This window comes from Phaseolus vulgaris, chromosome 6, assembly GCF_051622355.1.
Source record: "Phaseolus vulgaris cultivar YP4 chromosome 6, ASM5162235v1, whole genome shotgun sequence".
Lineage (NCBI taxonomy): Eukaryota > Viridiplantae > Streptophyta > Magnoliopsida > Fabales > Fabaceae > Phaseolus > Phaseolus vulgaris.
Window position 1 is genome coordinate 34,464,295 of NC_143503.1, and position 27,621 is coordinate 34,491,915.

At 29.7% G+C, this 27,621-nt stretch overlaps 3 protein-coding genes across 4 annotated transcripts; all 3 read left to right on the forward strand.

Annotated features, from left to right (window-relative positions):
- Positions 1-8,760: 8,760 nt before the first annotated feature.
- Positions 8,761-10,388, forward strand: LOC137832497 (protein trichome birefringence-like 19). The gene is made up of 2 exons (XM_068640691.2): positions 8,761-9,458; positions 9,603-10,388. Exons 1-2 carry the CDS (start codon positions 9,033-9,035, stop codon positions 10,377-10,379), a joined length of 1,203 nt encoding a protein of 400 aa, XP_068496792.1. The 5' UTR covers positions 8,761-9,032; the 3' UTR covers positions 10,380-10,388.
- A 5,582-nt stretch (positions 10,389-15,970) lies between these two features.
- On the forward strand, positions 15,971-17,856 carry LOC137832498 (protein trichome birefringence-like 19). The gene is made up of 2 exons (XM_068640692.2): positions 15,971-16,462; positions 16,969-17,856. Exons 1-2 carry the CDS (start codon positions 16,001-16,003, stop codon positions 17,746-17,748), a joined length of 1,242 nt encoding a protein of 413 aa, XP_068496793.1. The 5' UTR covers positions 15,971-16,000; the 3' UTR covers positions 17,749-17,856.
- A 5,165-nt stretch (positions 17,857-23,021) lies between these two features.
- LOC137832499 (dof zinc finger protein DOF1.5) lies at positions 23,022-24,852 on the forward strand. Of its 2 annotated transcripts, XM_068640693.1 has the most exons (3): positions 23,060-23,779; positions 24,167-24,206; positions 24,450-24,852. In XM_068640693.1, the coding sequence occupies exons 1-3, from the start codon at positions 23,335-23,337 to the stop codon at positions 24,484-24,486; spliced, it is 522 nt and encodes a 173-aa protein (XP_068496794.1). In that variant the 5' UTR covers positions 23,060-23,334; the 3' UTR covers positions 24,487-24,852. The 2 variants fall into 2 exon arrangements, with proteins under 2 accessions (XP_068496795.1, XP_068496794.1); XM_068640694.2 differs by lacking the exon at positions 24,167-24,206 and having other exon boundaries at positions 23,022-23,779.
- Positions 24,853-27,621: the final 2,769 nt, after the last annotated feature.

Here is a 27,621-nt window from a genome sequence, read left to right on the forward strand (position 1 = left end):
GGGATTTTCTTCTTTCTCCATTGGCTTCACTTCCTTAGCTTCTTGTGGAAGTCAGATATGTCAATAAAAGCTCCTCTTTCTTATTTGTTTTCTCTCATAAGCACACTATTACACCAACAGGGGTCGCCACGTATTCCATCTTACTATTACATTTTATTTTACTTTATTATTTTTCAAATAGTTTATACATTTAGAATTTATTAAAATATTTATAACTATATTCAATATACTTATAAAATTCTCTGATTTTACAACATACTTAAGAATGGAGAAGAAGGGTAGATGAGAAAAGAAAGATAGAAGGAAGTGAGGCCCACCACATTTCCCTAAATATTGGTTAAATTAATCAAACGCTTGACTTTCGGATACCCCTTGACTTTCCTCTACCTCGTTTTTCTCAGCACGAGGCAATTAACTTAGATTTGAATTAATATAATGAGTATGAAGGATGAATTTTAAATTTTGAAGTTTTCCAATAATGAAAATCTTGTTACCTTATTCCATTTTTGAAAACTATTATTTTTGAAATAATGAGATCAAAGTATGAAACATGTGCCCCATCTTTATTGTTCTTCACCTATCACCACTAAGCCCACTGTATTTTGAATTCCCGCCACCCAACCTTGTTGTCAGCATATTCAAATTAGAATTACAAGATTTAAAAACTTACACCTTAAGGAGGCAGCTATAACCATAGAAAAAGCACACAACATTCTGTAAATTGGCCCACGTGCACCACAGATACCAAGTGAAATCAATTATTAGCATTGACAAATTTTGGCTTCATCATAACCAGACCCATAGACACCACTCTCTCTCTCTTTAAGCAAAAAGAGTACATTGAACAAAGAAAACCAGAGGCACTCAAAGAATATGTTGACCCCATTTTTCTTCTTTTCTTCATTAGTATTGACACAAAGAATATATAGTACCAGAGTACTCAAAGAATATATAGACACCACTTTTTTAACCTTCGCAATATTAATACTCACCAATTCAAGCTTATTTCCTTTAATATTTTTTTTTGTATTTTTTATCTCTCAATACTGCAACAAATTGATTATAAATTAATCGATAGCTTCCAATCGTCTTGGGGAAAGAAAGAAAATGCGGAGTAACTTTTTTCTTCTGAAGTTTGAAGTATACTCTAATATATTGTCAAGTGTTGCGCACTAAAAAAAGATAACATAATTTTATTATTGGTTTATGTAAAATCTTAACTTTTTTTTTAAGAAATAGCAAGTGAAAGTTGAGATTTAGAATATATGTAATTTTTTTTAAAATAAGTTTTGTAATATGTTTATTTTATTGAATATTTTTTGTAATATAATTCTCTCAAGAGATATAGATACTGGTTAGGATTTTATGCAACAGGAGCATGTGTCTCATGAGAGTCCTTGGAGGAGCAAAAGTAAAGGATTTGTATGATTTTTTTGTTGTGTTCATGGTATTTTTAAGTGTTGTACTTTTTGTAAAGGGGTTTAAAAAAGGATCTAATATTTTTAGAAGATAATGTTTGGTGATTTGTTTATGTCTTTATGTATTTTGGTGTTTAGGTATTATTACAGCGAATGATGAACAAAAATCGAAAACTCTGATTCAAAATTATCTTGATTCAGTCCCCGATAAATTGTCAAATCATTTGATTGTTCACCCTTTCCAATATAAAGGTTTAATTAATCAAATAATAGATAATAAATGGGTTGGTTTGAAAATCAATGAATTACTGGTTGTAGAATATTATTCTCGTCAAACTTAAAAATATGTTGATTTTTCTTGACTATTGCTAAGGACGGACTTCTTTAGTTTTGATTTTGACGTAAGGAATAGTTGATATTTTTTATTGGAAGTTTGGAATATGCTAAGTGTGTGAGGTCATATCTTATCTCTTTCATTAATTATTGTATAAGTGTTGAGTTATCTCTTAAGTGATCCATATTTATTTATTATTTCTTGTTAATAAAAAAAAGATATACAAATTCAATGCATTTATATGGATCACGTTTATTGAAAGGTAGAAGATGAAACAAATACAAGGTTTACTAACATGAATGTTGTTGTGTCTTGTATAAGGGTTGAGGTATCCCTGAAATATCTTCATTATTTTATTTTATTTTGATAAAAAAAATTAAGTAATTTTGTTTTACTAATGAATAAGTGATAGTATAATATTTGGGATGATCCTTTATGTATATCTTTTTGATTGCTGATGATAAAAAAAATCATTTAGATAAAAAAAATATGCTTGTGAACTTTTTCATAAAATGTAAAAATAAAACAACAATAAAGCTTTCACCAAGTAAAAAATAAGGATTTTATAAATTAGTTATGTGTAAAATAGTTTTAATTTATGAAAAATTTACTTATTTATTTTCTTAAAAATATATTTATAAAAATGTTTCTTTAAACCTCTGCAATTCAGTGTCCCTGGAAAAGGTAGATCTCCGCGACTTTAAAAAACACCATGACATTGGCTTAGATACGATACATGATTCATAGATTGGTAAGGACTGTTTCTTCTCTCCTTGCTTTATTTATTTTTTTATCAGCATTTTCTTCTCTTCTTGCTAATATCGTTAAAGATCATGACAAGATGCAGCTTTTGTTCCTTTAGAATGTTATGATCGTTTTGCTTGGTTTATGCTTTTTCTGGGGGCTTCATGGTTTTTGGTATTTGCTGACATAAATATCCACCTTTACCACACATATGTAGGTGTATGATGAGGGTCCAATCAGATTATCCTTTTCTATGTGGACAAAATGTGTCCGTCAACCTTTTTCTACAGGATTATGTGTCTTGGTTGTACCAAACAATGGAGAAAAGTCTTCGTGGTTGGCCTTTAGAGTGAAATGAATCGTAACAAGTATGCCCTTACCAGTTTTTCTACAGCCATTTAAAGACCTACAAAATTTACTTACATGGTTAGGTCTAATGGAACCTGTTAACTTTTAACAATCTGCAAAATTAAGGTTTATTTTTTATTAAATGTTGTGTTTGTTTATGTTTAGTGTCTGTTTCCAACAAAGATATCTGTAAAGAACTTCTTCATTCATTATGTAATGACTAAATAAGTAAATTGTATTTTACTGTTATAATGTCACAGTTGTGCACACTGGTGATTAGAAAAGAAAACAAAAACATCTGTGCACATTAATGCTTAGCGCATGATAGTAAAACAGAACCAGCAAAATTTTCATTCTTCCTCTGATATTGGATAAGGATTACTTGATCCTCCTTTCTATCCATTTTACTCATGAATTGAGATGAAAAAACTAGCGAAACACAATAAAATTGCAATTCTCGTGACCATGATTTTCAGACTACTCACACACCTTCAATCACAATAAGAAATAAAAATGGAGAGGGAGGAGGTCACCTTGTCTCAACCCCTTCATCGGAGAGAATTCTTTAGTCAGATTCTCGTTAACAAGAACAGAAATCGAAGCAGGTTCAAGGCAAGATTTAATCCATAAAATCCACTTATCAAAAAAACCAAACCTTCCTAGTATGTAATAGATAAAATCCCACATCACATAGTCGTACGCCTTCCTTCTGGTAGTCCATCTTAAAAAAATTGCAACTCTTCTTCATCCTCTTAGCCTCCTCAAAAGCTTCATTGACAATGAAAACATTATCCATTAAACCTTTTTCTTTGAGAAAGGTTGATTATCTAGAATCAATAACCTTTCGTAAGACCTTCTGCGACCTGAGACAAAATAATTTATAGATAATCTTTTATAAGTACTCGACCCAAAAAATGATATGAAATTACTCAACAATTATAAGTTTTTCGATTTGGAAAATAACAAATAAAAGAACCATTAAACCCCTAAACCAATAACTAGAAACACTAAAATCCTTCACAAAACCAAGAAAGTATCCTTCTTTATAGTGTAAAAGTTTTTGTATTGTTAATTAATTAAAAGTTATTATCGATTTGATTTTTAACGTAATGGCTACTAAGCATACAAGCGAATAATTTTATTATAGGAAAGTAAAATATATACTGACAATGAAAAATGCTTTTATATTGTCAGATAAATAATCATATTTGATAATATTTATTTTAAAAATTATATGTTAAATAAGCAACCCTAATAGGTATGCTGAACCTGTCCTTCTGTTATCTGCCATATAAACAGCTCTCAACCCACACTACACATTTCACATTTTCCGTGAAAGAAAATCTTTGGTTGATCACAGTATCCCTTCTATAAAAAAAATGGTAAATTTTACATTTACTATGGTATCAATTGAATGCATTTAAATCATTTTAATCTCCCCAAATAGCTTGAGTTTTTTAATTAATTAGGTGACGGAGTTTAAAAATGTTTTATTTAGTTCTTGTATAATTACTTTGTAAATCTTACATTTCTCTTGTTCATGAGTAACATTATGTTCATTTGGGTGCAGAACTAGAATATCTTAAAAAAAATCATATTTGAATTTTACAAATGAATAAAAAAAGATGATAGGAAGGGAAAATCTCACTAATCATGATGAATTAGTTTTTTATAATGATGTAAACGAATTGTTGAAGATTTGGTCGATAAGAAAAATGATAGACAAGACTAGTTGAAAGCAATATAAACCAAAATTGGAGACTTTAATCACACCTTTATTTTAGGTCGTACATCTCTGGCCGCCGATTAGGCTGCTTTATATTTAAGGGTCATTTATTTAGTATTGTCTAGCCATGCAAATATGGAAAACAATAACAATCAAAGTTAGCTTATGGGTGATGCACTGAATATGAGTATGCTTTATGATTTGAAATTGTGAGGAAAAAAGAGAGAGGAAGTGACGCTACTGAAAATCCCTGAGTCTCTATCAAAATGCTTTTAAATCCTTTAAGAGAAGTGAGAGAAGAGCAAGACCACATGAAGTGGCCCCCATGATCTTCTGACTTGTCTCCAATTAATTGCTGAAATTTCAGGCATAGTAGGGACCCTACATGTTATCCTATATGCTATGTTATGCTATGCTACGCTGCACTCTTTTATTCTTCCTAAAGTGGTCAGCTTTTCCAATAACCATGTCTCTTGCTTCAATTTCTTCTGCTAAGATTGGTTTCCCATGTTGTGATATCATCAGGGCACCGCCAATTGAAGGATCTCAAAACTCTACTGCATTGTTTGATCAATGATTGAAAGAGAAAACAGAAATGGGGTAAGAGGCAAAAGCAAAAGGGTTTAAGGTCAATGTGTAAAAATAAATTTAAACTGATTCCTTGTATGGGCTCCTTAATTTTCGTTTTTAAGTTGAAAAGAGAAAAGGGAAAGGTCCTCCTAGTGACTGAAATCTCGCAGTGGTTTGTCTTTTGAGAAAGATGATCTGCGTCAGAAGGATGTCTCTTCTGCCATCATCATCATCATGCCATCTATATGTATTATATATATAGCTAATACCTGCGCTGTTTATCCTAAGAAAGAAAACTGTAGATGCTTATGGCGCGGTAAATAGAAATCCAAAGCATGCAACCAGTATGGAAAGCCTCCTTCTCAAAAAGCTGTATCAGTGACTATCGGGTTATAGAAAGACTCCAATAATACAATGAAAACAGATCTAATACATATTTGAAATTAATGGTTGAGTTTATTTATTAGTTTACTTACAAAGTTAGGGACTTTAAAGCATGGATCAAGCTCGATCATCATGTCATGAAATAATGTTAATGTTAATATTTGAAGTTAATAAAAAAATCTTATTTATTTTTCATAAAGAGAATAAGGCGTTAATTATGGAGATTGACTGTATATGCGGGATTGTAATTAATTTGGAAATATAGTTGAAAACAAAACCTGATACAAGGAGAATGGGAAAACAATATCCTAGATAAGGGAAAGAAAATGACCTGATAAGAGAGACGACTATAATTGAAACAAGGGGAACAACAACATACGATAACTCACAGAGAATAATTTCAAATAATATTTTAGGTTGAACTTCTCATTTTCTTTGAACCAATTCATAAAACTTATAAGAATACGGTCTAGTAACCATCTTAGAGTTTAACTAACTTCAACTACATATTCTGGTTGAGAGATCCTTCATGACAAAAAGAATAACCCTAAAAGTGTTGAACCAAATTGCCTATTACAAATATATCTTTCTTGTTTTGACACGTTATTCTCCAAAACTTTTTTTAATGTGTCTCTAGCTTCCTAAATACTAGGAATTAGCATAACTTACTAGAATACAGGTTTTGAAGTAAGTGAATGCTTATAGATTAATGTTAAGAATCAAATATCTAATGAAACAAATTATGTCATAGCGTTTAAGTTTTAAGAAAAGGTCGTGAATGAGTTTACATCTATCAAGTATGGAGTAGAAGGAGTAGCTTATTTGCTGATAATCCTGAATGATTAAGAACATATTATGGTTGACACTGCTAGGCTTTTTCTTTTTGCATCTCTATAAAAAATTTGGGCTAAGAAATTTATAGGGGGCAGGTAGAAACACTCTGATATATAAGTGATGTTTATTGGACTTGAGCAATTGAATTTGGACTGTTTCTTCCTGCACCTCCGTATCTTCTTCTATCACTTCCATAAATTTCCAAATTTCCAAAAATACCCCTTTAAAATATTCCGGATTATTTAATCCGGAAGTCATTTTTCAAATGTGTAATTAGCTTCCGGATTACATAATCCAGAAGTCTTATTTAACTTATGGATTATGTAATCCGGAAGTCTTTTTTCAAATAAGTTTTCAGATTACATAATCCAAAAACTAATCTATGGGGGTGACACAAGAAGAATAAAAATGTATTTTCAAGTTGTGCATGGAGGTGGCAGAAGAAGATATGGAGGTGCAGGAAGAAACAGTCTTGAATTTGTTGTCCACTCCCCAACTGAAAGGGTCCATAATAAATGGGGTCTTGATAAAAGCCCATATAAAATTTATAGCGTGGGAGAGGCCCAACAAGAGCAGAATTAATTGTTCGAGAATCGTGACTTCAGAAAGAGCATGGATTCATGAAAATATGTGTGGTTTAAGTTTGAATATATTTAATTGAATTTGGAAGAATGAAGAAGGTAATGAGTAACGGTTTAAAACATGTTATTTTGTGGTTTTGCAGTAAATGGTGATGTAGAGGCTCGTTGTCTGAGATGGGCAATTCAAATTCTTAATGAAACTGTATGTTCATTGGTGTTGCATGTGAATTTGATTGCAAATCATTAACTGATAAAAGAATGGCAAATGAAATATTATTTTAAATACAAAGTTTTTAGTAGATTCTGCCATTTCTTTAACACTTTTCTCTTTTAAATTAAATAATGCTATCAAAATTTCAACTATCACATTTCAATGAAATACTAATTATTTTGTCTTTAATTTGTATCCAAACAAACATAAAATATTGTATATGTAGTAAACAAAAGTATTGTGTTAATTAATAGTAAGAAACAAATGCGTAAATATTTTTAATCTGCCTAAAAACCCTTAAAATAATATACATTATTATAGGTGGAAATAAAAAACAAAGTAGGAGATTGGATGTCACAATACCTAATCCAACTAAATCAAGATCCAAGATTTTTGTCCTTGTAAGTTGTATCACATGCCAAATACTATTAAATCTAATCTCTCTCTCTCCTCTAATCAATTTTTATTTCACACTTCATAACAGTTTGGAAGAAGAGCCCTGACAGCAATAACTTATATAATATATTTCTGGTTAATTTCCTCTAAGCATTCTCTCATTTTATATATAAAAAATGGTTGATAACACATTTTCAACTAGATTAAAAATAGTTATCTAGTTATCCAATGTTTTAACTAGTTATTTTTTTAAAACTATAAAATCATGAAAGAAAATTCCTACATATAAAATAATTATAAGTTTTTGTATTTAAAAATATTTTTGACTTATAATTACTCAAAAAGAGCATGCTAAAAAATATGCTAATACAAAGAGTAAGTGATACTATATTTTTTAGATTTTTTAAAGCATATTTAGATATTTCTTAAAGATGGTGTGTGTATAATATCTTTAAAAATTAAGATATACACGTATAATAATTTTTAAATTAAAAGAGTATACATGTAATGTAAAATATGATAATACAATACTTTTAAAACAAAACTAAAATTTGTATATAATTTTTTAAACATTAAAATATCAGGATAATGCAAGAAAATTTCGTTATATATGTCTGTAATATTTTTATAGATATGTATTATTTTACCATTTTCCCTTACGTGTTTTTTTCAACAAACGTAAAATAGATGGAAAATTGAAAAGAAGGAGCCAAAAGTAAGGTAAAGGTTGTGTAATTTACTATAATATTTTCTGAATATATTATTATTTTATAATTATCCCCTTAGACTCTTTTCATTGAAAGCGAGATATATGAAAAATTGAAAAGAAAGAGCCAAAAGTAAGGTGAAAAAGTCAAAGGAAAGTTGTTCAGTTGATATAAAAGAATAAGAAAAGAAATGAAAAATAAGTGAGTTCTATGATTAAAAAATTTCACATTGAATTAGTGCACTACAATCGATTTAAAAGAATGGTTTTCATCGCTAGATGCATATAAAGCACTATATGCACACAATTGATTTAAGTGAATGTTTGATTTTTTTATTAATACTTAAACCCTGAAAATTAAAAAAATCAAATAATTTTCTATAAATAAAAATTATCGTCTTAAATTTATATTCTTTTATTAAGAAGTCATTATTGTTAAAACTGTCATTATTATCTAAAAAAGAATACAAATAACATTATAAATAAAAACCAACATAACTTCTAATTTGCTTTTCATTAATAACATTATTGATACTAAACAGAGTGTTAATTATCCAGTGTTTGAAGAAGGTGAAGCTTCCAATGTTGGTTCCAGCTGCTGATGAACAGAGAGAGAGAACAAATATCTGCAATAAAATAACCAGTTAACCACTACTAACAGCTTCAGAGTAGATCACTATATTCCAAAAACGAAGAAAGGGGTTACAAGTTATTTAGCAAACCCCTTCTTCATTGATGAAGGCTTTGGCCAAGTTCTGAAGTTTGAGTGAAGCATCAGAGATGTACACCTCAGGAAACATTCCCAAAGGTGCGTTCCTGTTACCCCTCACTCTGTTTCTCATCGTGCCACTCCTTCCTCTGCTCAGAAACTTCATGCAACCATCTCCAAACACTGATGCTACCACCAACTTGGAAACCAAAGAAACAAAAAAATGCAACATTTTTTCCGGAAATTGGGTCCCTTATCCCCAACAACCTTACTACTCTAATCAAACCTGCCCTTTCATACTAGACCAGCTTAATTGCATCAAGAATGGAAGATCCGACAGAGATTTTCTCAAGTTAAGGTGGAAACCTCATGATTGTGAGCTTCCACTATTTGATGCAACACAGTTCCTGGAGCTGGTACGAGGAAAGTCTATCGCCTTTGTCGGAGACTCAATGGGAAGAAATCAACTAGAGTCTTTACTGTGCCTAATAAATACTGTAAGTAAGCAATTCTATCATTTGAATTACAATTAGATTATTTTTCCCCTTTATTGATTTTTCGGATCATGATAATGGGTAACTTTACTTGACCTGTTTGAACTAGTTTCATAGATGTGGTTATTTCTTCATCTACTCTATCAGGTTGCACGTCCTGAGGATATTACAGCGAAGCATACATCATATGATGACATATTTTTCAGATGGTGGTTCGTGGCTGATTACAATTTCACTGTCACAACACTGTGGTCGCCCTTTTTAGTAAAATTCAATGACTCCGATCCCAGTGGTCGTGCTTACTACAGCGCCACCAAGCTTTATCTGGACGAGCCAGACGAAGCATGGAGCAGCAAAATCAAGAATTTTGACTATGTGGTTTTCTCAACAGGGCAATGGTTCTTCCGACCATTAACATTCTACGAAAAAGGGCAAGTTGTGGGGTGCCAAAAGTGCCAGAACTCGACAGAGCTGAACTTCTACGGTTACAAGAAGGCGTTTCAGACAGCTTTTAGAACGCTGAGAAACGTTGAAGGGTTCAAAGGGGTGTCGTTTTTGGTGAGTCACTCTCCGGAGCACTTTGAGAACGGGGCGTGGAATGAGGGAGGGAGTTGTAACAGGACAAAACCGTTTAGCTTGGAAGAAAGAGGGGTGTATGAAAGTGGAGACATTGTAAAGGCCTTGCATGAGATACAAGTGGAAGAGTTTAATGCAGCAAGAGAAAATGGTTTGAGGTTTGGTTTGATAGATATAACTGATGCAATGGCTATGAGGGCTGATGGACACCCCAGTAGGTTTAAGCCAGGGAATAAGAACGTTAATGACTGTGTTCACTGGTGTTTGCCAGGTGCTGTTGACACTTGGAATGAGTTTTTGCTGTATTTGATGAAATTGGAAGGCCAAAAGCATAATAACATGTTGTGATCTTATCAATGTTTTCAATTGTTTTGTTGGGGTGATTTTCAACACTCACCAAATGGTTCAGGAACGAGGGTAGTGAATTTTTGGGGATCACGATTTCAATGAGCCGTTCAACATGTTTCTTTGAAGTTATAACTGGTCAGAGTTTCTTGGTCTGGCTCGTTAATACCATTTTTGTTTTGCTCTCAGATCAGGTTGCGTACGATTTCTAACAACACTGTATCGCATATAATTTACCAAAAATGTATTTATCTACATTTAATCGAAAAAAAACTATTTTTCAATTCTTTAAATAGCAAGGATTCTGATTAATATTTGTCATGTTCAGGTTTTGTTTTTAGAAAATAAATTTTTATTTGGTCCTATATAAAATTGGAACATTTTATTCTTTAAACTTTTAGGTGGCTGAATATATTATCAAAGTTCATTAAATTGTGAGTGACAGATAACCTAATAAACTCAACTGCTCCAAAGAGCCTCATATCGTGAAAAAGTATGGTTCCAATTCCAACTACTTCTAGAAATGGCTAATTTGTTGAAGATTGCAATCTCAGACAACTTGGTAGGGCAATAAGTTTTACGAACACAATTTGAATGAGTCCAGAAAAAATATACTACTGTCTTATAAAAGTATTTGAAATAAACAAGCACATTTTGCGATGATTACGAAAGGTGGATGCAAGTTGTAGTGAGAAATTAAAATGAAAATAGTAGTTACTCCATCAATCATTGTGAAGCACAAGATCCTCGATATTCTTCGTCGAACACGTGCTAACTCTATTATTATATTGTGACCATAATTAGATTCACTGAGTCACTGCTTTAGCAGTATAGAATAGAGTGTTGCAACGCAATTACCGAGGCAATAAAGACCGACACGGCGTTACCTAAAGTTTTTCCAACGGAAAACTGTTTTTTTTTTTCTTCAAAAGAATAGGTTAAAATTCCGTTTCAGATATCAGATATCGAATTTTATTCTAATTGTTTCTAAAAAGCTGAAATTATAAAAACAATTAGTTTTTAAATTATTTATTTGATAAATTTTACATAAATATTAAATTAAATAATTAATATATATTTTAATATTAATAAAATTTTATTTTTATTTTGTATTAATTTTTTACTCGTTTTTCTAATTTAAATTTTTGACTACTTTTTATCATCTTAATAAAACATATTTGTGTTTTTAATATTCATCTCAAAATTTCAATTTAAACTATTTCTTTTACCAACAAAATTAACTACTAATATATTCGAAAAAAATTAAATACATTTTTACATCAGTAATATTAATTTTTATTTTTATTATTGACTATTTTTTAATCGTTAAACAGCTTAAAATATTACTTATTTTAAATCACAAAGTTTTATTACATAAAAATTTATATTCAAAAAAATACTATACCTTCATAATAAATAACGTAACATGTAATCTTGTTGGTTGTGGTTAATAGTTTTATGAGTAACATGGGATACATATTTAATTACAATCTATTTATTCAATTTTAAAATATTTATTACACTTAACAAAATTATGTATCTTATATTAATTATTTGTTTATACAAAATATATAAAAAAATGATTTCTTAAATGTGTATATATTATTTCATATTTTATATAACTAGTTAAATTTAATTTTAAATGCTCTCAAATGTTAATTTAAACCAATAAATTTCGTGATAGGAGGTGCTCGATCAAATCAACAAACATTCGCTAGAATATGTTTTAAATGGTTCGAAATAGCTCTGATACCATATTACGAAATGAACTTTAAGTCTAACTCAACCTCATAAAACCGTTTTATGAGGGAGGGTGTGGTTTGCACCCACTTATATACAATGAAATGTCTTAATCTCTAGTTGATATGAGATTTTCAATAATTTGTTACAATTTTATTACAAATACAAAAATCTCTTAAATAGAGATTATAAAATAATACAATAATTAAACTCACTCACTAAAACATGACGTTAGTCCAATTCGTTACGCCTTTGCACTCAACATTTATTATTATGGAAAGTAAGGATGTAAAGAAATGGGAATTTTTTTTGAGACATTGCATGAGATACAAGTGAAGGAGTTTGATCCAGCAGAAAAGGAAGCAAAGAATAAAAAAAGTGGGTGTTTTGATAGATATAACTGATGTAATGGCGATGAGGCCCGACGGACACCCCACTAGACGTGGTGAAGTGGTTGATTTGATAATAGTATCAGCCTTTCAAACAAGGAAATTCATTAACAGATTCGACATTATCTTTTAACTCAAAGATTCCCAGGCAATAAATTTGTAATATTCTTCTTTACGTGTTTTCCAGAGGAATTAAGTTTAATGCTTTATAGAGTTTTGTTTTAAGTCTGTTTATCTTTCTGTTTTGTTATGTAGGAGTTTTCTCTTTTAGGAAGTTTTTGTACCGTTAGCACTATACATGAGTGTATAGTAATCAGTTTTTTCTCTTTGACTTTTTCCTCTGCTGCGTTTCAGTCCCATACACAGAATGAACTTTTGTCTTTTCTCTCTGGCTTTTACCTTGCTGTGATTCTATTCAATACACAGAAACGGGTGCTGAACCTTCTGCTGCTATTCTCCATACAAAAATGAATACCACTTTGATAGTTTTCTTTAATTTTCTCATTTCTAATTAAAGTGAGACTTCAATTTTATATCAATATTGGTTTTTTTCCCTCATCAATCTCACCCTTTTCATTTTCCAAAAGACTAATTTCAGCAGTGTTTCTATGCCAATGGAACATCTACCATGTCATTAGTGAAAGGTAACCAGAGTATGTGAAGACCAGTTTTTATTGAGGGACTAGTCATTAAAAAATGTAAAATAACGACCAACTCTTTATCTTTTGGTGACAAGATGAGATCATACTTTTATTTTATTGAACGTTTGAGAACTTGGTAAGCATATACTTATTAATTATTGCTATCTGTCAAATGGATAAATATTATTTCTCAAGAAGGTCCTAGATTGTTTTTCAAGTGTTGAATTATCTTTCTCTGAAACTATAGTAGTGGGACTTGTACATTGTTATCTTTAGAAGAAGGTACAGTAGATGGATCCTTAATATGGAGTGAATTAGACAGATGTAGATGCTGAGTGTACCCACAGTCAAATTATGATAGAAACTTGAATATTATAGAGTACTAAGTTCTACTTAAGTATAATGAGATGCTTGGTCCCAAGTGCTTGGATAGTTATTAAGTTACTTTAAATGTTCTGACTTCTACCATGAACAAGAAAAACCATATATTTTTTTCAGACCAACTTACCATACCATTTTAGCCCACAACAACTTTGCAGGTCAACTCAAAGAAATTTTAATCTCAAATATCAAAGTATCAAAATCTCAAAATTCAAAGTATCAAGATTGTGTCAATGCAATGAGTTAAAGTTCATATGTTTTTTCTTTCAATATTTCTCTGGCTGTTGTGTTGTCATGATTGATTACATAGTGAAAGATGTGGCTTGTTAAGATACCTTTGGTTAGTGAGCTCTAGAGGTGAAAACATGGTTACAGACATGTGGATGCAGACTAAAGAAAGTACGAACAACAAAAAAATGTTAGTTCATTCAAACATATTTTTATTTAGTCCTATCAGTTTAACCCACAACACAAGTTTTGGTTTCTGCGGTAGTTAACCCATGGACCAATAAAGCTTTAATGTTATTTATTAGGATATTTCTTCCTGCTTACATTCTATTTAATACCAAAATTATCCTTAATAATTTTGAATGGTTCTGGAATAAAGGTTATGTAAGTAAAAAGTATTTTCTGAATAACGGTTCCGCAAGCAAAATGTGTTTCCAAAATAAAAAATATGAAAGACAAAAAATCATTTTGGAATATCCTTTCCAAAACATATTTTTTTAATTTTTTTAAATCTGGAATTGATAACATGTGTTGCAAAGAATATGTTCCGGAAATATTCTGAAAGGAGTAATCTACAAATCATTTTTAAAAGGACTAAAATGGTCTTTTCCAAGAATGATGGGTGCAGGAAGTCATTTGTTGGGGGTGCAGCGAGAAGCAACCTATTTATTATTAACATATTGTTAGATGGCCCATTATGGGTAAAGTGGGTTACACACAAATAAAATAAGGCAAATTCTTCCTGCACCTTATCAATCTTAACCTCCACCATATCAATTTTTTAAATTTCTAAAACTACCCTTATTCCAAATTAAAAAATCCAAAATAATAATTATAACTGAGAAATAAAAAAATACATGCTGGAAAAAAATTCTGAACACAAAACTAAAAATACAATCTGGATAAAAAATTTCAGAATTCAAAAATATGTTCGGAAAATTGAAATCCAAAATATTTCAGATAAAAGTTTCAAAAATAATTTTTCCATTTTTGTGTAAGGTTATTTTCGTCATTTAGAAGGGGTATTTTTGTCATTTTCTAGAATGATTGGGTGCATGTTGAAATTGATATGGTGGAGGGAGAAATTGCCATAAAATAAAGATGGTCCATTTAACAAACGATAAACCCAATTTCATTCATTTAAATGCAGATCAATAGCAATAGGAAAAAATAAATCTTATAAGATTGTCTTTTAAGAAATAATTTTGAAAGGATTGTCATAAGAAAATCTAAACCATGAATTGAATTCGAAATAAATCGAATAGACTTCTTACCAAATATTTTATAATGGAGTCAATATCAAGTTAATCGAAATTAAATCACAATGCACTTGAACTGGTGGGCTGATTCTGACCTCCAATTTGTTTCCATTTCTAGAGTCCCACACACACTCAACCTTTAACACTGTGTTTGGATAACAGACTCGATTCTGTGTCAAAAGCATGCTAAAAAATTGAAATAGAAAAAAGTAACCACATGCTATTTTGACTTTCAAGAGTGAATAGGAATTGTTTTGAAAAAAAAAATCTAATCCAAACTATAAATAAACTCCTCACAACGTTACTCGCGTTATCTTCACGTCCTACTGATGTTTTCATTTTGAATCTAACTATCCTCACTCAAGTAAACGGATTACATACATAATATTCAAATAATTTTCAAATATTGAAACTATTTTTCAATTTATTTCCTCACTTTGATAAAATATTTCAAAAATATTAAATGGATGCCTGTTTAATATTTTATAAAATAATTAAATTACTTTAAATATTGTTTAGAAAGAAAAAAAACTTAAAAGCAGAAAATAGGAGATTTACTTATAAGTTATAACAGATGGCTTAGAAATTAAAATCTTGTCAATTCTTTGTTGGCTGAGTATATTATCAGAGTTTAATATATGGTTATGACAGAGAACCTAATCTAATAAAATCAAACACAGTATTAAAAAAAGTACAACCAAAATCCTCAATATTCTCCCTTTACAAGTGTCAAGTATCTTATTATTATTGTTATTATCATTTTCCCCTCCTAACGCAGTAGTTTGGTACAGAGGGCTATGTAATCACCAAGACAGTTCCAACTAACCTGTCACAAATTTTATTAATATGATGCATTAATTTTAATTGCACCATTTAAAGCTAATCAGGAACGTTGTTTAAGGAACAAGGACCGACACTGTGATATGTAACAGCTATATATAGACAGTTTCAGAGTAGTTTATTAGTTTTCTATTCTTATCAGAAGCATGAAAATTGAGGTATTGGAGCTATTGAAAAGCAATTATCTGCACCAAAAAAACATCCCCAAAGGAGTGTTGGCGCTGCCACTAACGCTGCTTGTGGTGGTGGTGCTCGTTCCTCTGATCATAAACCTGCATGAATCATATTCTAATCTTTATTACCGTGGCAGTTTGGAAAGTATAGAAAATTTCACCTGCAACATATTTTCAGGAAACTGGGTGGCTTATTCTGAAGGTCCTTATTATGACAATGAAAACTGCCCTTTCATAACGTACAAGCAAAACTGCTTCATGCATGGGAGACCCGACAGGGAGTTCCTCAATTGGAGGTGGAAACCTGACGAATGTGAGCTTCCACTGTTTGATGCCAAACAGTTTCTGAAGCTTGTTGCTGGAAAGTCCATGGCTTTTGTCGGAGACTCAATTGGGAGGAACCAGATGGAGTCATTGTTGTGCCTCTTAAATAGTGTGAGTTTCTTATCAATTACACTTTTCCTTCTTGGCTTACAGCATTTTAAATTATCAAGCTTGGCTCCCAAGTCTACCTTTGAATTGAAACGTTTTGCTGTCTAACTTGGTAATTCAAAGTAAATATTCATCGATTGTGGATTTTTTTATGAATTATCAGTACTTGTCAACGAATTAATGTAAAATTTGTCTCATTTATTTATTTCTTAAGAACATGGAACCATTCTTTCATTGATTAAATCCATCTATAAAACATGTATTTGAAAATTAGTCTGGATATAAGCTTTCTTGTGTTTTTTTAAGCTTAAATTTTCTTATTCATCATAATAATTGAACAGGAAACTTTACAATAAGTCACCTATTAATTAAGTCATACTTTTTATTATTGAAACTTCAATACCAAATACAATGCAAATTAGATTATAATACAAGTTTGATAGCTTAACTATAATTTTTCCAAATTGTTTATTCTCGATGTGGGACTGACGGCAAAGCTACTCTTTCAGGTTGCTCGTCCAGAGGACATTACCGACAGATACACATTGAACGACGACAAATATTTCAAATGGTGGTTCTACGCACGCTATAACTTCACTGTTGCGATACTGTGGTCCCCTTTTCTAGTGAAATCCAGTCAAAAATACCTGAACGACACTTCTTTCTCGAACGCGGAGAACCTTTACGTGGACGAAGCAGATGAAGCTTGGACCACTCACATTGCAAATTTCGACTACGTTATTTTCTCTGGAGGGCAATGGTTCTTCCGACCATTAACGTTCTACGAAAAGGGCAGGGTTGTGGGGTGTCAGAAGTGCCATGACTTGGTGACAGAGCCTCTAAACTTGTATGGGTACAGGAACGCACTACGAACGGCTTTTAGAACGGTGGTGAACATAGAAGGGTTCAAGGGGATGGTGATTTTGGTGACGCATTCGCCGAACCATTTTGAGAACGGGGAGTGGAACAAAGGTGGGGGTTGTAACAGAACAATGCCGGTGACAAAGGAAGAGAGTGCGTTGGTGAAACCGTATGGTCTTGAGGAGTTTTATGAGAGTCAAGTGGAGGAGTTTATTGCAGCGGAAAAGGAAGGGAGAGAGAAAGGGTTACGTTTTGGTTTGATGAATATAACTGGAGTGATGCTCATGAGACCTGATGGACATCCTGATAAGTATGGACATAATTTGGATGGGAATGTGAACATCAATGACTGCGTTCATTGGTGCATGCCTGGTCCTGTTGACACCTGGAATCAGTTCTTGCTCCATTTCATCGGAATACCAATCTGAATCTTTTCTCTATCACCATTTCATAGCCTCAGATTCACGGAACAATCCTGGGCGAGAAATGTAAAGAAAAATATATTTTTTTCATCAAGATATTGAGCAATTTTAAAATTCATGATTATACATCATAATTATACTTTGACAACTTCACACTTTGAAATGTTGATTTCACAAGGATAATGAAACACGCTTTACAAATTGATCAATCTATTTAATTGGAGTTCAAATTTCACCAGCAAAAAATCATAACCTTCCCTGTTGTTTTGTGTTGTTTTCGAAACTATGTATCTAACGAGGAAGCACAAATAAGGAATTTGAATCAATTAACCTTAATTACTTAAATAAGATATAATCATAACTAAAGGTGAAGATATTATTATTCAAAGATTATGCTATACACAAAGGATCATTTAATATCACATCTAATAAATAACAGGAGTACTCTTAACTCCTATTTTATATTATACTCATTATAATTTATGCTCTTACTATTTCTCGTTCCCATAAGGTTGAATCACTAGAGTTTGAAAGAAGACCACCAGGAAGTCATCCAACTGTTGGCTATAAGAGTCATAAATAAATAACTTTAAGAGTGAAATGTGATCTTCCGAGTCTCATTGGATTCAATTTTAAACTTTAAAAAAAAAACTAAATACTATGTATATAAAACTATGGTGGTATGTATGTGATTTTTTATTTTTATCATTTATATATAATTATATTTAATATTAAATATTTAATAAATGAAGTTTATTAATTTTATGGTAGAGAAGTAGTTGAGACCATTGCCATAAATATATAATTTATTAAAACAATCAATTAAATCATTAAATTTATTCACATTTCTATAACATTTTAATAAATTAATTTTATATATTTATTTGTATTTATTAAAATACATTATAATTTTTTATATTTGTATATTGTAGATACATACGTATATATACTTATGTTTGCTTTTTGGAAAAATTATTAAAATGTATGAAATATAACATAGATTTCAACGCATAGTAATACTCGAAATTTTAATTAATTAATTTTAAAATATATTATATTTTATTAAAACTGAAAATATGACAGATATTTTATATGTAAAATAGTAAGTTGAAGTTTAATTTATGCCCCTTTATTTTTAATGTTTTAATATTAAATATTCTTTTTTTTAAAATTAATTTATAAGAGGAACGTAATATTAATTGTGACATGGAATACAAGTTGAAATATTATGATGATTAATCTAATAAATTTTATTCTCTAAAAAAATATTTCAGTTAAAGCAGTTAATTAAAAATGTCTCTTTCAATCTTTTTTTTTTAATATGCAGAGTTTTTTTTTTTTTTTTTTTTTATCAGCAAAACGAATTAATTCTTTCCTTAGTTAGTTGGTCATGCATTTTTTTGGCTTTTTTGTATTTAGGGTTAATTTTGTTCAATCTTAATTGTTAATGAATTTAAGGTACAATTTTCAAATCTTAATGTCTACAAATTAGAAATAATTTAATTAAATAGTATATATAATAATAACGGAAAGACAAGAAATACATTTTTTTTAATGGGTTAGCTTGATACCCAATGATCATTGTTTTCTTAGTGAGATTAGTTGAGTGACAATATGTCTAATATTTTGATCGATCTTGTTTTTCTAACCAAACAATTTATAACAAATCTTTAAAACTTGCTCAAATTTGTAGACTAGGTTTATGCATATATGTTGTAATCACGGTAAACGTATTTGTAGCTAGCAACTATGTGTGAACATTATAAGTAATTTTTTTTAAATCTCGCACAATAATACCGCATTTTATCTAACTTAATTATTAATTTTTCCTACAAGTTGCATCGGATTCATGGTCACTTTCATTAAAAAAAAATGTTGCATTATGCGATGAATACTTGTATTTTAATTATGCAAATTTCATTACTTTTCCTACTACTTCAAAATAAACATGATCGGCTTTAATTATTGCAATCACATGAGTATATATGTTTATGTATGTGTGAAATAGAGAAAATCATAAGATGCATAAAAGTGACAAATACAACTAACATTGATGATAAAAAAGGAAGTTTGGGATGATGAAGAATGGTGGTTTTCTCCTCACTATACCTTGTCTAACGAAAAAAAAAAGAGTTGTTTTTCTGTGTAATAAGAAATAGAAAATGATGAAAAATATGAGAAAAATAAACAAGTCAAAGAGAGACTTATTACTTTATAAGGTTTAAAAGAAAAGTTCGCATGAGTTTTAATTGACTAAAGATAAAAGGTTGATGTGTTATTTTTTTAATTTTTGCATTGTTTAATTAGAGCTCATGAAATTAGTCTCTATACTTATATATCTTCAATAAAAAAACAAGTTTGCTTTATTCTAATTACTCAAACAAAATATACATTGTATTAAATCATTCTCTAATTTAGAATCATACCAAACTTATCCCACAAGTTCTTCAAACAATTTACCATAAAATTTTATCCATAAAAAGTTATCATAATAAATAATTACAATTACTTACACAATGCAAAAAAAAATTGTAGATTAAAATAGTTATTTAATATTTATTTATCGCATAAAACTATTTAAGAAGATCTAACTCTTAAAAAATTATTGTTTCATAGGGGGTTTTAAGGAGAGAGTTTGTTTGATTGAAGTAGAAGAAAAAGTAGAAGAAAACGCAATTAAGCTTTAATCGTGTTTGATTTAAAAATTGAGTGGGAGACTTTTACTCAGGGGACTAAAAAAATAGAGAAAGACTTGGAAAGCATCCGGAAAGAAAAAGTAGATTTATTATTTTGATTAGAATAAAGCAAGTTGGTGTTTCTTTGTCTGCATTGCAATTAGAAAACAGATTAATGAGTTGGAAACGAGATAACTTTTGAATTGATAATATAAAGATTCCTTTAGTAAAGAATGGGCATAAGAAATGATTATAAAAAAAAGTGTTGCGTACCAAAAGTGAACTTGACCCACACAAACTAAATTTCAATATTTGATGGAAAAGGGAGCAACAAACCCGTCGGAACCTGAAAAAGTTGTGTTTGGTGTGATATGTAACAGTGTTAATACCATTGGGAGCATGCATCTTCATTCAATCAATATCCACTGAAAATTGCATGATTCTTATGATGTGTTGTGCCTTTTCAAAAGCCCCAAAAAGTCATATCTAGATTACTTATTTTCCCAACTCACATGAGAGATAGATAAACACATGATCTTTATCCCATTGCACCACACCACATCAGGCCATGTGAATTGTCCTTGTAACATGTCATTTTCTTTCTCCTTACCAAACTTCTATTTTTATTTATTCATACTTCATTATGTACTCTTGCTTTTCCTTCACCATTAACCAAATAATCCTCCTCATACTTTTAATTTCTGTCCATCATTTTATCTAAACCATGCAATACCACTCTCTTACACCAATAAGTCCCTTGAGTGAAAGTGAATTTAATCCTTTCATTTAGATTTAACTTTGGAAATAGAAAAATTAACTTATACCAAATTTTTCAACAAAAAAAAAAGTAAATACTTCCATTTCAATATAGTTAAAAGGATACATTCTCTATTGTTTGAAAATTATGAAAAAATTTAATTGACCAAACAGAAAGAAAAGAAGTGGGTTTCAACTTTTTAAGAGAGGCAGGGAAATCTTATATGAGATATGCAATGAAGGAATCTCACGTCAATTCCTACAAATTTCATATTAATCACTTTCGTATGCTTAACCTGGTTGCTATAAACTTATCTCTATTTTTATTTGATTTAAAATTTTGAAAAATCATTTATTTTTATATGAATTTAAAATCGATTTGATTATTACTTAATAATATATTAGATAATATCAAGCCTTTATGAATTGAAGTGGGGTTATTTTAGTTTAATCAATAATTTCAAATTTAGTATTTAATGTATGCACTTAAGGTCTCAATGTCAGTCTAAAATATAATATCTAATCTTAATCTTATGCATAGCAAAACAATACAATTAATATAAAATATAAATTAAGGTATATTTTACAACATACGTCTCATAATAATTATTAATATCTATATAATATAATGTCATATTGTATAAACTATTATCTATTAGATAAAAATATTATTAAAATACATTAAAATATATTTTTCCCTTCATTTTAGTATTGTAGTGATTTTCGGATCTTTCGCTTTTCATGTGTAGGGATAGATGTATTAATGAACATTAAAGATACAAATTTATTGGTTAGAATTTGGCTTATCAATCTGCATTTTAATCATATTTTTATAAGTTTTGTTTGTAAAGTTTTATATTATGCATTTGTAATGTCTAATAAGTAGATATATTTTAATTTTTTTTATAAAAGTTCAAAAAACAGATTTTATAATAAACATCCGAATAGTATATATGTTAAACAAAATAGATAATAACACGATGTGGTATGGGTGTGTCTCATATAACCCTACAGGAAATATTGGCACTAACACTTAAGGTTTAGTAGATTAAGTGAAAAGCATTAGAATAAGGTGATGGAGGAAGGAGAAGCAACCAACCGAAATGTCACATCCAAATAGCATATCTTAATTATGTAAACAACGAAAAATTGTGTGTATTAATTGTATGGTTTTTCCAGCAAACATCCATTTGTTTAAAGGTTCACCTAGACATTTTTTCCTTTTGGACCTTTTGTACATACATACATGTGACACTGTATGCAGATAGTAGAATGGTACCATTGATGTGTGAAAGCAAACTTAATATTGGACATGCCTTTGTAGTCTTGTTCTTCAATTATTTTATCAAGACTAATAGGAAAGAGAAAAGGCAATAGTAAGATCTTTGAGGTACCTTACTTTTTGAAATAGAATACTTGAAGAATTTCGCTACACCAAGTTTCTTCTTTCTTTCATATACATTATTATTTTATGCGAGTACATGCATCCCCTTTCCACTACCTTTCCACACTTTGCAAGCCATCTATCTGGATTGGCCCCACCTTCTACACATTTTACCACTCATCATCATTACTGCAGCGGATAAATAAAAAACACTTTCCCAGTTACGTAATCATCTCTAATTATCTTCAAAGCAAAAATTAAGATATATTTTCTTACCTAAAAATCACTTCTCAATCTCACTTTCTTTTCATAAATTCCAATTATATCTATATTTTCGTTTCAAACATAATTGGTAATTAACTCTGTTACGCAATAACATATATTCATGATAATTTTACTTATTTATAGCAGTTGAGGTTATTTATTTATTTATTTATAGAAGCAACTATTGCACCCTCTCTTATGTCACATTAATTAAGTAACTTGGGAAGAAAATAAAGATAGTGCTAAGCTTTCTGCTGCATAGTACCCTCCTGTTTTCTCTTTAGTTGTTCTTCTGACAAAGAACTTTACACCCCACCTAAGTTTAGTTTTTGGCGCGTACCACGTGGATTTCATGCCATGGTTTTATGATTGTACTAACTAAAAACACTTTTCGCTTTATATATCAGCCTAAGCACATATATATATAAAAGCAGTTGATAATATTTCCTCCCTCAAGGCCAACAAAAAGCTTCCGAGTTAAGAAAAGCTCGATCTGGTTTCTCTCTGCTAGAAATGGCTGAGGAATCTCAAGGGATTAAGCTGTTTGGTGCAATGATTAGACTGAACAGTGAGGAAGTAAAGAAAGGAGAAAAAGGAAGGGAATACAAGAGGGAGGAGAAGAGAACAGAGAAGATAATACCGTGCCCCAGATGCAAGAGCATGGAAACTAAATTCTGTTACTTCAATAACTACAACGTTAATCAGCCAAGGCATTTTTGTAAGAGCTGCCAGAGGTACTGGACTGCCGGTGGGGCCCTCCGAAACGTCGCCATCGGAGCCGGCCGTCGGAAGGGCAAGCCGTCGTGTCATGGTGGCGGTGAGTTCCCCGATGGCTCTGTCTATGAAAGTTCGGAAGATGAGAACAAGTTTGAGATGGATCATAGGTTGGTTTCGGAAGAGGGTCACACAGAATTCCGGCAAATTTTCCCGGCGACCAAGCGGCGGAGGGCTCCATCAGGTGGGTGGTTATCCGTCTCATGCTCGTCTTATCTTATCTTATTTGTATTTTTTTGCGGCGGCAAGCGGCGGAAGATTCTTAATATGGTTTCATATCCATGAATTTAGAAAATATGTAAATTAGTTTTTTCATTCTAAAATTCATCATGTTTTTCATGTTAAAAGTAATTAAACATACACAGGTTTTTAAAGGTTGAAAACTAAATTAATACAAAAAGTTTCTGTGCGTGTATAAATGTATATATTCACCATATTTGGTAAAAATTATAAAGATTAAAAATCTATATTTTTATTTTGTTTATCACGTTATTTCTTTTTCTCACAAGAGTTAAATAAGCTGTTGAATGTCTCTAATAACTATTTTTTTTTCTTTTATCTCATATTCTAGATAAAATTTGGAGGAGTAATTATATTCAGACATCCAATAGGTATAACCCATGACATCTATTCCAGAGCATCATTTTTCTTTTATTTCTTTCTCTGCTTCTGGCATGAGATGTGTGTACATCACTATCCAGTTCAAATAGTTAAATTGGTGAATCTTATATCGGTTTACCCTATTCACATATATTATGAATGTGACTAATTGTAAGATTTTTTTTTTCATTTTTTCCCTTAAAATAAGCTTTGAACGGTCCAAAATATTTGAAAGGAATTGGTTGTTTGTGCAGCTCAGCACGACGGTCAATAAAATCATCTAGGAATTGAAAACACAGAACATGGTGGACTTATATACGAACAAGAAGAAGAATTCAAAAACGACGGAGCAAAGCGTGTCTTGAAGATGTGAAATGGATAATTCTAAGCTATGTGACATATTCACATTAGTTTTTTCCTCTATGCTACACTCCATTCTCCATATATATCAAGGTTTTATCTTTTAAGCTAACAATGGATTTCACATAGTTGCCTAAATTGGGTTTCACACTACCTTTTACACCATTCCCATCCACCAAATTCATGTATATATTCACATCATATTCATGAAATATTTGTCACTGGACAGAGAGAGACATGATTGAAAAAGTTTACATCCAAACAAAGGGTATATGTATATATTATATTTCAGTGCAATTTGTTGTTTAATTTATTCACCTTTTTTATGCTTATCTTGAGAGTGGTTGTTCTAGAGGCCGGCCAATAAACCTTACCAAATCAATAAAATTTTTAAGAAAGAATTTCCAATTTGGCAGAACAGAACGAAGATTCCAATATTATGCTTTATAACAATGACGTAAGAGTGGAAAATTTTATTGAAAAATATTTACGAATAATCATATTGAAAAGGGCATTTCATCTTTCTTTTTTCATGATATTTCAAATATTTAATGAGATTTATTTTATGATGAATTGAGAGGTTCTCTTAATCATGCATATTACAAAAGTGTTATAATTATACTGTAGTTGAGGTTGAATTTGTCCTTTTTCTTTTCTTTGAATAAACATAAGCAACTAATAAAGTACATTTAATGAAGCTATATGCTTAACCCTTGACTTATTAGAGATTAATTATAGGTTGCGTTTCCCTTAGTGTTTTCGTCTTGGTTTGCTCTTCATTACTTATTCCAGAGAGCAAATACTTATAAAATTAGCGCCGTCATTATATATTCTTGTAATAATAATCTTTCTGGAATCACATTCCTTCATCCTGTGACGACAAAACAAATTATTCATATATGATAAACCGTTTGAAAGGGAATATGATGTTAAGTTACAGGTTCCCTTATTCACTAACATTTTTATATCATTTTTTTTTTCTTTTGCCACTTGTCACCTCATATGTGCTGTTAGTCACTACATGAATAACAAAACTCAAATTATTATATCATTGTGAATGTGAAGGAAGAGTGCTTTGGAAAAAAAAAGATTTGATTCTGTTTATGACACATAATCAATAATAGGTCATTTTTATATTCCATAAACTTCGGTTTGGATTTGCTCTAATTTGTAATTTGTGACCATGAGACAATCATTTTCTCACAAAAGTTTGTCCATAAATAAACAAAAAAAAAATTGTTTGTTGTGATTTAACTCAATTTTGAAATTTCAAGACAGAAATTTTTTAATAATACATGAAAGTAATCTTATTGAGAAATTTAGTCTCTGAAAATTATAAAAAAATTTATTTTAATTTTTAAATTACTATATTGATGTATCACTAAAACATTTATTAATATGCATATATATATATATATATTTATTAATTTTTTATTTTTTTTTTAAAAATAGTTGTATTTCTTTTTTTGTCAACTTTTAACAGTGCAATTTCAGAGAGAAAGCATGATAAAGACTTTAATACTTAAATTTAACTCATTTTTTTCATAATAACTAATTTTATTTTTCTTTTCACAACCAAACAGTGTTAAAATTGAAATATATATATATATATATATATATATATATATATATATATATATAGAGAGAGAGAGAGAGAGAGAGAGAGAGAATTACGCGCTTTCAATCCCAATTTATAAGAATTATGTTAAAAACTAATCAAGTTTTTATATACTAAAAGATAAATCTTTCATCACTCGAAAAAAAACCTAATCATTTTTTTAAATAACATGAAATAAGTATTTATAATAAAAAATTACTTATAAAAAATTTATAAAAATTATTTATATTTATTTTTATAGTTACCTACAATAATATTTTTATTTTAATAATTATCTATATAATTATTATATAAAGAGAATATAATATTTAGTAATTTTTTTGGTGTTATCTTTTAATTAAAAATAATAATTTATTTATTTAATAAAATAAATAATTGAGGTAGAAAAATATTTTAAAATAATCAAATAACTTTTTTGAAAAAATTACGAGTATATGATTTTTTTAATATCTTTTTTATAAAATTATATATGTATATATTTTAAATTTATTATTTTTTTAATGTATTTTATAAAAATGTATATATTTTAATGTAATAAAAATGTAAAAAGAGATTGGCGCGGGCACTAGTTGATGGACTGGAAAATATGTTCAATAATATATATGTATATTTTTTGCTTCAAAAGGATTTCAGTTTTTGTCAAGTGATTTTTTAAAATTTAAATTTTGTAAAAGAAGAAAATAAAGACCAGAGTTCTCCTAATCATCATATTTATATAATTTTTTTCTGCGTGGTATTAAAAGAATATATAATATGTGGCTAAAATAATCCTACGTATTTTTTAAAAACATTATATTTGATAAGAATAATGGTATTAAATTAAGCTTATCAAAAAGTCCAATACAAGTAGATAATTGAGTTTTTTAAAAATATTTTTCAAACGATTTATTCTAAATATGAAAAAAACACGGTTAAAAAACAATCATTTTAGTAATTTTTATGTTTCAGAAGAAGTTTCGTGATACAAAATTAATTAATGTACTAAACATTTCACATTCACATGATTTTGGATTTTGAAAATTAATATATTTTAAAAGTCTATTTATCAAAACAGGTAATTGCTTGCATGAGATAAATTAAACATACTACCTATTAACATAACTTAAATGCTCTAGTTCAGGGCCTCCCGAAGTCGCCATATGAATTACACTACTACACTTTGAAACTTTACATGAGTTAAATAAGATATTCTACATCAATTATTTAAACAATATAAATGCTAATGATAATTTTTTTTTTAATTTTTACATCAATTTTAATTAATGTAATATAAATTTATATTCTCTTCTTTATTAATTATAATTTTGAGCTAAGTTCAGCTTATTTGATTTACAGATTTAATATGTTTTACGACTTAGTTAGTCTTTAACTTTTTTTCACGTTAACTGGGTAGATTAATAATCCGTGTCATTGGGCTTCTGAATGGGGGAACTGGGGAAGAAAATTTG

Bases quoted from the DNA above. Each gene is read 5' to 3' on its own strand.
- LOC137832498 (XM_068640692.2), top strand. From the start codon at position 16,001: ATGAAAATTGAGGTATTGGAGCTATTGAAAAGCAATTATCTGCACCAA. The intron at 16,463-16,968 runs GTGAGTTTCTTA...CTACTCTTTCAG, and splicing joins TGTTGTGCCTCTTAAATAGT to GTTGCTCGTCCAGAGGACAT.
- LOC137832497 (XM_068640691.2), top strand. From the start codon at position 9,033: ATGTACACCTCAGGAAACATTCCCAAAGGTGCGTTCCTGTTACCCCTC. The intron at 9,459-9,602 runs GTAAGTAAGCAA...CTACTCTATCAG, and splicing joins TACTGTGCCTAATAAATACT to GTTGCACGTCCTGAGGATAT.
- LOC137832499 (XM_068640693.1), top strand. From the start codon at position 23,335: ATGGCTGAGGAATCTCAAGGGATTAAGCTGTTTGGTGCAATGATTAGA. The intron at 23,780-24,166 runs GTGGGTGGTTAT...CTCATATTCTAG, and splicing joins GCGGCGGAGGGCTCCATCAG to ATAAAATTTGGAGGAGTAAT. The intron at 24,207-24,449 runs GTATAACCCATG...TTGTTTGTGCAG, and splicing joins TATATTCAGACATCCAATAG to CTCAGCACGACGGTCAATAA.